General features: G+C 41.2%; 1 protein-coding gene across 1 annotated transcript in view; it reads left to right on the top strand.

The window, feature by feature from the left end:
- Positions 1-10,756, top strand: part of LOC108529416 (coiled-coil domain-containing protein 7-like) — a 216,486-nt gene that overhangs the window by 16,280 nt on the left and 189,450 nt on the right. Inside the window, exons 3-4 of the mRNA XM_017871734.1 lie at positions 694-798; positions 6,511-6,624. Of these exons, the coding sequence (XP_017727223.1) occupies positions 694-798; positions 6,511-6,624 (219 nt within the window). The remainder of the gene's footprint in view (positions 1-693; positions 799-6,510; positions 6,625-10,756) is intronic.

The raw sequence follows: 10,756 nt of genomic DNA, 5'->3' as shown, positions 1-10,756 counted from the left end.
ATGGTGGGCACCCCTCCCCCTGCCTTGCTGCTGCCTTGCAGTTCGATCACAGACTGCCGTGCTAGCAATGAGGGAGGCTCCGTGGCCGTGGGACCCTCCCAGTTGGGTGTGGGTATAATCTCCTGGTGTGCCCGTTTGCTTAAAGCATAGTAGTGGGGTGGGAGTTACCCGATTTTCCGGGTGTTGTGTATCTCAGTTCCCCTGGCTAGGAAAAGGGATTCCCTTCCCCCTTGCGCTTCCCAGGTGAGGCAATGCCTCGCCCTGCTTCAGCTCTTGCTGGTCGGGCTGCAGCAGCTGACCAGCACCGATTGTCCGGCACTCCCTAGTGAGATGACCCCAGTACCTCAGTTGAAAATGCAGAAATCACCGGTCTTCTGTGTCGCTCGCGCCAGGAGTTGGAGACTGTAGCTGTTCCTATTCGGCCATCTTGCTCCGCCCCATGAATATGTATTAATTGAAAATATAAAAAACCTAAGAAAGCCAGAGACTAAGATAAACCATATTCAAAGTGCAGGAATATTGATATGATGAGATAGTTCCAACACACACCTATTGAAACTCTTCTCACAATTTTCATAGTATATATAGCATCTTGGTAATATATTCATAACTCTATAAAAATGAGAGAAAATGAGAGAAGATTTCAAATAGATTTATTTTTAATTTACGGACTAAACACATTTTTTTCTGTAGCTCATGATAAAGATGAAAATCTTACACTTGGGCATCAAGACTCAATGTCAAAATCAGAAATGCAAGTGAAGGAACAAAGAACTCTCAAAGGGCAAAGAATTACTAGTAAGTATAAAAAGTAAAGATAACTTTAAATTATTTAAAAGTAAGTTCATTCGAAGGTATTTTTGCTTTGGTTCACAAAAGTTTTACACTTTGACTAAAATGTGAATACCCTACCATAATTAAAGAAAAAAAGGGAAATATATTGATACATTTTGGTTGACATTTCTGGCCCTTAGATTATTTCGTGACCACAGGACACACGGTATCCCCCAAGGCTTTATAACAAATGTGTAATTGTCTTTCTAAAGTAGTGTGCCTTTCAGGCAACTCAAAGTAATTATGGGCCCAAAAACTTAAAACCTCTCACCTGTGGCCTTCTGCCATAGGCACCAATCAGCAAAGATATTGCTTAGATCTGTAACTCAAAACAGCAAATGGAGATCATAATAACCGAGGGGAAGGTAACCTAGGACACCTGTTTAAGGGCCTCTAGGGCATCCTTTTGGTCATGGCCCCACTGAAATGAAACAGAATTTCTGGTAACCCCATAGATGAATGAATGTCATCAAGGATCACACATAGGGAAAATGAGAGTGTATTTATCCGTATTTATCCAAACAGTTCCAGTAACTGCTGGGCTTGTTTTTTTTTTGTTGTTGTTTTTTGTTTTTTGTTTTTTTTTCAGACGGGGTCTCACTTTCTTGCCCAGACTGGAGTGCAGTGGCCCAATCTTGGCTCACCGCAACCTCTGCCTCCCAGGCTCAAGTGATTTTCCTGCCTCAGCCTCCCAAGTAGCTGAGATTATAGGCATGCCCCACCACGCCTGCCTAATTTTTGTATTTTTAATAGAGGCGAGGTTTCACCATGTTGGCCAGGCTGGTCTCAAACTCCCGACCTCAAATGATCCACCCGCCTCAGCCTCCCAAAGTGCTGACATTGTAGGTGTGAGCCATTGCACCCAGCCTGGGCTTGTTTTTATTTGTTAGACCAGAAAAGATCAAAGCTTGGCAGTCTCCTCTGGAATGAGATGTCACCCCTTAGAGATGAATCCTAGGCATTTCATCCAGGTACTAGGTAACTGTATCTTGTCTGAACTAATGGCCCAGCTAAGAGCCACCGGTGAGTCATTAGAGCAGCCAGTCCTTTTGGGTGATGTCCTTGCTTGAGTCCACTTAAATAATATAATCAATATAATGAAAGGCTAGTCCTCCCTTGGGACCAGACCATTTAGAGGTCATTATGCATTGATGACAGATATTAGAGCAGTTTGGTAGCCTTGTGGAAGGATATTAGTTATGTTTTCCAACTTATTCTATATAAGGTTAAACTGAAAATCTAAGTGAAAAAAAGATATGGAAAGGCATTTGAGATGTCAGTTGTTGCAAACCAAGTTCCCTCAGTTTGGAAAATATCCTGTATGACAACTATAGTTTCATGTGTCTTTGGTGCCCAGGGCTGTAATATAGCAATGGACCAGCAAAATCAATTGAGTCATTATGCACCTGAGGCTGTGTACAAGATCTACTTAGTTATTGAATGAAGAAATAGTCTTATGGAGAACTTTTGCTTCAGTAAGCTCAACAAATGACGACAGCCATTTCTGTTTCTTCCTAGGGACCTATTTTGGGAAATAAAGGTGCTAGGTACTGTTAATCTGGATATTTACATTCTTCTATATGCCCAACTAAAATGACCTTAAATGCCTCAGTTCCCATCAGGGATTGGGATGAATGCAAGTGGGGGTTCACATAGAAAATACATCTATACCAACAATACATTTGGTGGGGGAGGGGAATAAAATGGAGTCTTGCAGTTGTCTGAAAGGATACTCTCACGGTAGTGTTTGACCGAGGGTCCTGTTGGTGGTGCCCTCAGACGCAAAACCAGAGAGCATTACTTCTTTTCCCCAGTTCCTGGTGTCAGAGGTTGTGGGGATCACAGCCACCTGTGCACCAGTATCCTAATGACCCTAAAAATGCAATTTCCTCCCACCTTCCCTTTAAATTTTGATGTTACCATACATTCTCGATTACCACTGGTAATATAGGGATCTTGGCCTAACTCTTAAATTTCTTTATTTTCGAGAGCATGAAGTTTGAGTAAAAATAGTGGAGGGTTCTCTGATTCGTTTCAATATCACTGGGAGGTACAAAGGGAAGAGCACTTTCATGAGTCATAGGGGTCATCACAGTCTGGATTTAGTGGGGCTGTGTGTTGGTATCCATGGCCCACTACCTGGCCAGGAGATTCTTGGTGAAAAGTCCATCAGTGTCCTACTTCAGATTCCACCATTGATTAACTAGACTCAGATATTTCTTGGGGAGAGCCCTCAACTAGATCACCCAGGAGTGGATGCCAAATTATTTTTAGGTCACACTGTTCACTGGTCACACATTGCTATCTTGGTGGTAGATGCTTTTTCCATGCCCAGAAATTTGTCAGTTAAGATCTGAATTGTGCCACAAATTAATTGACATTATCTTATAAGGAGGTTTAATTGAGCTAGTAAAGGCTATGAAATGAAACTAGAGATCTGCGTCTGGTCAAATCTTGTCATTACTGTCTTCACTCCATCAGTGACCTTAGAGACAGCCGAGTGGTGCAAGGGGCCATTATAGCCTCTGCAGATGATGGCCCAAACATGTTTTCCAGTAGCAGGGAACACAACTGTCCTCACTCCATCAGTGACCTTAGAGACAGCGGTGTGGCTCAAGGGGCCATTATAGCCTCTGCAGATGATGGCCCAAATATGTTTTCCAGTAGCAGGGAACATGTCATGGGTGGGCAATCCTGTCAGAGCCAAAAATAGTATACAACTGAGGAAGGAGAGGATTTCAGATGTTTGCGTCATTCATTCCCCTTTCCTCCACTTCCTTAGGCAATATGGGCACTGTCAAGACTCTCTTAAGGAGACATTCTGTAGTGATAAGCTCCACAATATGTCCCTCTTGCTCCCTAAGTTAAACAAGATTATCACTTTATTGTGAAGGCACACTACCCATGTCTCTTAGTGCGGGCAAAATGATCATCAGGACTTTGTGTTGTTTTTCATTAAAGCATGAGTCTCAATAACTGACTACATTACAGGCTGTCTACCAGTTTTAGGGGAGTGCCTAGGGCTAAGAACAGTCATTAGGTGCAACTCAGTGTGCAGAGTCTACAACTTTTTGAGCCCATTAACTTAGGGCCATGAGCAGTAACCACAAAATTACTTCCCTAGCTTTCTCAGAGCCCCATCTGCTAGATTTTTCAGTTGACTCATTGGATATCTTGGTATGTGAATCAGAGGATAAAGAGACTATTGTTCCATGTCAGAATTGAAAAGCTCATGTAAATAATACATTAGCATTCTAGAAAACCCCATGGTGTCTGCTGGCACTAAGACATGATTGACATGACTGGCAGAGTGCCATGTGGGATGCTGAGTCTCTTGCAATTGATCCAGTAGTCTCCCCATTCCCTTTCCACTGAGAGTGTCCTGCAGGCTCACTAGCACCTACCAAAGTGTTCCTTCCAGAAAGGCTTTGTGCTTCATTGACCACCCTGCTGTTTGTGGTAGTTTGTCAGAAACAGAAATGCCAGCTTTTGAGTTGGTCTATTAAGTAACAGGCCAAACTCAAAGTAACAATTAACCTTATTCACTTACGAGCATATTAAAAGCCATAGGCTAGATAGAGACAGGTCCCCAGCTCTACCAGCGTCCCATTTTACCCCACAGAAAAGCACTTAGCAAGTGCATCAGTGTAGACTGTGTGAGTGGGCATGGGATGGGGTTGTCTCACAGTGGAAGGAGCCTCAAACAAGAAGCTATTTTCCATTTTATGGACCCTGAGGCTGAGTTAGCTGGAACTCTGAACCGCATGAATACCTTTAGTTATTTGTTCCCTATTCTAATTCCTCTCAAATTGAGTTCAGATTGCTTAACATATACTAGAACAACAAACCAACTAAAAAGATTTCGTGATTTGTTTGCACTCCACCTCCACCTCTCATGTCCAATAGTGAGGGTTTATGTCAAATACTATATTGATGAGTTATTGCTTTTATTTTTTCTTCAATGATTTCATTATTTCCTTTTAGTTTTCATCACACCTTCTTTTCCTTGTTGATTTAATTTTGTTTTTGAAATCTGTAGGCCATGAAACTACTTTCAAAAGTAAAACAATATATATGCAAAAAGTTAGAGGAGTATATTTTCTTGCCCAGTCCTCTCCCCTCATTTTGTAGGTAACCAACAACATTGTTTCTTATATCTTTCCTCTGCTTCTTTTTGTAAAGATAACTATCTCTCTATTTCCTTCTCTATTTTTTTCTCATTTCTTCATCTTCCTTCCCCAAAGATGGCATTCAAGTTTTCCCCTTTATAGGTATTTTTTTCCTTCACATTATTCTTTGAAATCTCTTCAAGTCAATTTATAGACATGTTTAATTTCTTTTACAGTTACACTTACAGTTGTTTGTACCACATTATTTACCATATGTACTATACCATAGTGTGTGGTACAGCACATACTTGAGTAACATCATTTTGTTCAACATCGTTTGATTATAATGTTAATAAGAAAAAAAGTTGATTCTAGCCAGGCACATGGTCTGGAGTTAGCACATTCTCCCTGTGTCTGCATGAATTTTCTCTAGGTGCTCCAATTTCCTTCCACATTCCAAAGATATGTGTATTAGATAAATTGGTGTGTCTAAATGGTCCCTGACTGAGTGAGTATGGGTATGTGTCTGAGTGCGCCCTGATATGGCATGGCATTCTGTTGAGGGCTAGTTCCCCCCTTGTGCTCTGAGCTTCTAGGATATGTTCCAACCACCTGCAACCGTTAACTGGAATAAGTAGGCTGGAAATCAAGTGAATGAATGGATACAAATTATTGTAAAATAAAAATTCATATACAATAATTATACAAATGCGTGACAATAAACAATGTAGTACAAAAGCAGTCTGTAGGCTACCATATTTGTGATTGCTTTTAAATTATATGATGGGAGGAAGCGTTCCTTACAATTTTGCTTTGCTTTTGATTTATTCCTTTGAATAAATCAAGGAATGCATTCCTTGACTTAACTCACCACCACTATGACAACCATCACTCACTGATTAACCACAAATTGGGAAAATAATCGTCTTACTTGTTTTTATTATTTTTTCTTAAATCTATAGCTCACATTTATTTTAGTGTTTACTATTGGAAGTGTTTTGGGTCTTTATTTCGAAGTTTGTGATGTTTTTGTTACAAAAACATACTGCAGGAACTTAACTCTTGTTTATGTCAATTTGCCTATGGTAAAATCAGTTTCATTATGTGTCATTTTGCTTAGGGTCACAGTTTCCAAGATTCTATCAATGACATTATGTGAGGACTTACTGTATATACATATCTCAGTTTATTCAACCAGTCTCCTCTGCTTGAAAGTTTATGTGGTTTTGACTATTTTGCAATTACGTATATGGTATAATAAATAACATTGTACGTATGCATTTTATTTTTATTTCTGTGAATATGTATTAACCTAAAGTATAAATAACATAAGGAAACTAGTGACTAATTTGTATCAGATGCCTAGAAATGTTATGAAATAATGAGCTTCAACACACACCCATTAAAAATGTTCTTATAGTAGTCATGTCACATCTGGATTTATGATAATTTACTTACAAATTTATCAAAATGAGAAAATGTTGCTACACAGTTGCAAGTTTAAATCTAGAGATTTCACAGTAGGTCTGTTTTTCCATTAAGAGACTAAATGCATCTCCTTATGTAGCTCATGAAGAAGAACCAGGCAAAAATCTTGCACTTGAACATCAAGATTCATTGTCAAAACTGGAAATGCAGATTAAAAAAAATGAAAAACTTCCTAGAGAGAAAAGACATAGTAGTAAGTATAATAATTACAGGTAACTTTAAATTTTAAAAGTTAATCTCATTAGATCATTTTTCTTTGGTTCATGACTATGTAGTTGAGCATATAGTTTATAGAAATTTTACAGGTTACAGTGTGAATACCTTAAAATAACTAGGGAACAATAATATTTGGTTGGAATTTCTGGTCTTGAGACTATTTTATGGCATGCTTATGTGCTCGGTGTCCACCAAATCCAGTAAAAGTCGTTAGTCTATCAAAGGGTGTTTCCTTTCAGCCAACTGTAGGAGATTATGGGTCCAAGTGTTCAACAGGAACCTTGGGACATGTGGCAGTATCCTTCTGTCATAGACTCTAATTGGCAAACAGAGAGGATGGTGAGATGTGTGACTCAAATGACAAAATGTATCAGAGAAGGCCAAGGGGAAAAACAGCCTATGTGGTCATTGAAGGGTCTCCAGAACATCCTATCTTTAGGCTGCACCTAAGGGTAGAGGTCTTCTTGGTAACCTGATAGATAGTGTCATGAAGATGTTCATGAAGGGAATGTGAGAGCTCCAGTCTGGGCTTTCCTTTTATTTGTTGGGGCTGAGAGTGACTAAAGCTGAGAGTGACCCAGCCCTTGCTGGGTGGTGTTTTTGTCTGGGCCCAGTGGAGGATGCGATGAATATAGTGGAAGGCCAGTGCTTCATCTGGGATTGGTGCTGTTTTCATGTCACAGCCTTGAGGAGGACGTTAAAGGTGTAATGCAGCCCATTTAATGTAAGGCAGACTGATCTTGATCATCTTTGTGGACAAGGATACTGAAAAGGGCATTTACAATGTCAATTGCTTTATAACCATTTGCCTCAGCTTGGGTAGTAGTCTCTGTGATAGTCATAATGTCAGTTAACACCAGTGCCAAAGACAGAACTATGGCATGAGCCACCAATAGTCAATTATTTTGCAGGCACACAGTGCCTTAAGCAAAAGGCCAGATGGTGAACTTTGGCTTCCTTAAGCACAGCAATGAAGACATATTTTTTTTTTCCCCAAGACAGTCGATAGTGTTTTTAAGAGACAAAGACACTAGGTGCTGGTAGTCTGGCTCGTTTAGTCTTCCATATACCCCACTAAAACGGTCCTAATTGCAACAATTCCCCTCAGGGATGGGGGGTGAATACAGTCAGGGGTAGACATAGACAATGTGTCATAGCAACAACCCATTCAGTAATGGGTGCCATAATGATGGAAGTATGTAGTGGCTTGAAGAGACCTACCTGTAGTCAGATCAGGATCTTGGTGGTGGTGGCCTCCAGTTGAAAACCAGAGAACATTATCTAATTCCTCCTCATTCTCATGCCAGGGATTTTGGGGATCACAGTCACCTGTGCACTATTATGCAAAAAGGCCTAAGAAATGAAATTCTCCATGTCCACTTTGAACTTTAACTTTGATATAGGGCCTCTATTCCTCACTGGGGACATAGGGACATTGGCCACGTGATAGTCTTGTTTTCTGTTTTTTTTTAAAATGAAAATATTTACATAAAAATTGGCAGGGCTCTCTAATTCTTTTCAAAATTCAATGGGAGAAGAGGAGAGCAGCATTTTTATTAGTTATAGGGGCCAGCACTGGGCAGACCCTAGGAGGCTGCCATTGAGCCCACAGTGGTACACTACCACCAGGCCATGAGTTAAGTGAAGAGCCCGTTAATCTCCTTTTGTGAGTCCTTATTTTTGGGTAACCAAACCTAGAGATCACTTTGGTGAGGCCCTTACTTAGATCATTGAGGAGTGTGTGCCCAATGACTATTTTTATGTTGCTGTCTCTGATGATCTCTTTTTGCTTTTTTGTAGCAGTTGCTTCTTCCATGCTGAGAAATTTGTCATCTCTAGGCCATTGATTACAGTATCACAATAAATGAAAAAAATTATGATCTAGATCAGTGGTCCTCAACTTTTTTCACACCAGAGAAAGTGAACAAATTTAACATTTTTTCCATGGACCAGGGCCGAGGTGGGGGATGATTTTGGGATGATTCAAGTGTATTACATTTATTGTGCACTTTATTTATATTATTATTACATTGTAATATGTAATGAAATAATTATACACCATAATGTAGAATCAGTGGGAGCCCTGAGCTTGTTTTCCTGCAACTAGATGGCCCCATGTGAGGCTAATGGAAAACAGTGACAGATCATCAGGCATTAGATTCTCATAAAGAACACACAACCTGGAACCACCCAAGATGGCTGAATAGGAACAGCTCCAGTCTACAGCTCCCAGCATGAGCGACCAAGAAAATGGATGATTTATGCATTTCCAACTGAGGTACCAGGTTCATCTCACTGGGACTGGTTGGACAGTGGGTGCAACCCATGGAGTGTGAGCCGAAACGGTGGGACATCGCCTCACCCAGGAAGAACAAGGGGTCAGGGAATCCCCTTTCCTAGTCAAGGGAAGCCGTAACAGACAGTACCTGGAAAATCAGGACACTCCCACCCTCTTACAGCACTTTTCCAACAGTCTTAGCAAATGGCATACCAGGAGATTATATCCCACGCCTGGCTTGGTGGGTCCCACACCCATGGAGCCTTGCTCACTGCTAGCACAGCAGTCCAAGATGAAACTGCGAGGTGGCAGCAAGACTGGGGGAGGGGTGTCCGCCGTTGCTGAGGCTTGACTAGGTAAACACAGCAGCTGGGAAGCTCGAACTGTGTGGACCCCACCGCAGCTCAACAAGGCCTGCCTGCCTCTGTAGACTCCACCTCTGGGGGCAGGGCGTAGCTGAACAAAAGGCAACAGAAACTCCTGCAGACTTAAATGTCCCTGTCTGACAGCTTTGAAGAGAGCAGTGGTTCTCCCTCCATGGAGTTTGAGATCTGAGAATGGACAGACTGCTTCCTAAAGTGAGTCCCTGACCCCCGAGTAGCCTAACTGGGAGACACCTCCCAGTAGGGGCCGACTGACACCTCATACAGCTGGGTGCCCCTCTAAGACAAAGCTTCCAGAGGAAGAATCAGGCAGCAACATTCGCTGTTCTGCAATATTTGCTGTTCTGCAGCCTCCGTGGGTGATACCCAGGAAAACCTGGTCTGGAGTGGACCTCCAGCAAGCTCCAACAGACCTACAGCTGAGGGTCCTGACTGTTAGAAGGAAAACTAACAGAAAGGAATAGCATCAATATTGACAAAAAAGGACATCCATACCAAAACCCCAAATGTAGGTCACCATCATCAAAGACCAAAGGTATATAAAACCACGAAGATGGGGGGAAACCAGAGCAGAAAAAAGCTGAAAATTCTAAAAACCAGAGTGCCTCTTCTTCAAAGGATTGCAGCTGCTTGCCAGCAACAGAACAAAGCTGGATGGAAAATGACTTTGACGAGTTGAGAGAAGTAGGCTTCAGAAGATGGATAATAATAAACTTTTCCAAGCTAAAGGAGGATGCTTGAAACCATCTCAAGGAAGCTAAAAACCTTGAAAAAGGATTAGAAAAATGGCTAACTAGAATAAACAGCATAGAGAAGACGTTAAATGACCTGATGGAGCTGAAAACTGTGGCACGAGAACTATGTGATGCATGCGGAAGCTTCAGTAGCCAGTTCAATCAAGTGGAAGAAAGGGTATCAGTAACTGAAGATCAAATGAATGAAATGAAGGGAGAAGAGAAGTTTAGAGAAAAAACAGTAAAAACAAACCAACAAAGCCTCAAAGAAATATGGGATTATGTGAAAAGACCAAATTTACGTTTGATTGGTGTATCGGAAAGTAACAGGGAGAATGGAACCAAGTTGGAAAACACTCTTCAGGATATCATCCAGGAGAACTTCCCTAACCTAGCAAGGCAGGCCAACATTCAAATTCAGGAAATACAGAGAAAGCCACAAAGATACTCCTCGAGAAGAACAACCTGAAGACACATAATTGTCAGATTCACCAAGGTTGAAATGAAGGGAAAAATGTTAAGCAGCCAGAGAGAAAGGGCGGGTTACCCACAAATGGAAGCCCATCAGACTAACAGCAGTTCTCTCAGCAAAATTCTACAAGCCAAAAGAGTGGGGACAATATTCAACATTCTTAAAGGAAAGAATTTTCAACCCAGAATTTCATATCCAGCCAAACTAAGCTTCGTAAGTGAAGGAGAAATAAAATCCTTTAC

Source organism: Rhinopithecus bieti, unplaced genomic scaffold, assembly GCF_001698545.2.
Source record: "Rhinopithecus bieti isolate Rb0 unplaced genomic scaffold, ASM169854v2 scaffold_763, whole genome shotgun sequence".
In the NCBI taxonomy this organism is placed as follows: domain Eukaryota; kingdom Metazoa; phylum Chordata; class Mammalia; order Primates; family Cercopithecidae; genus Rhinopithecus; species Rhinopithecus bieti.
This window is presented reverse-complemented; position numbering and strand designations above follow the sequence as displayed.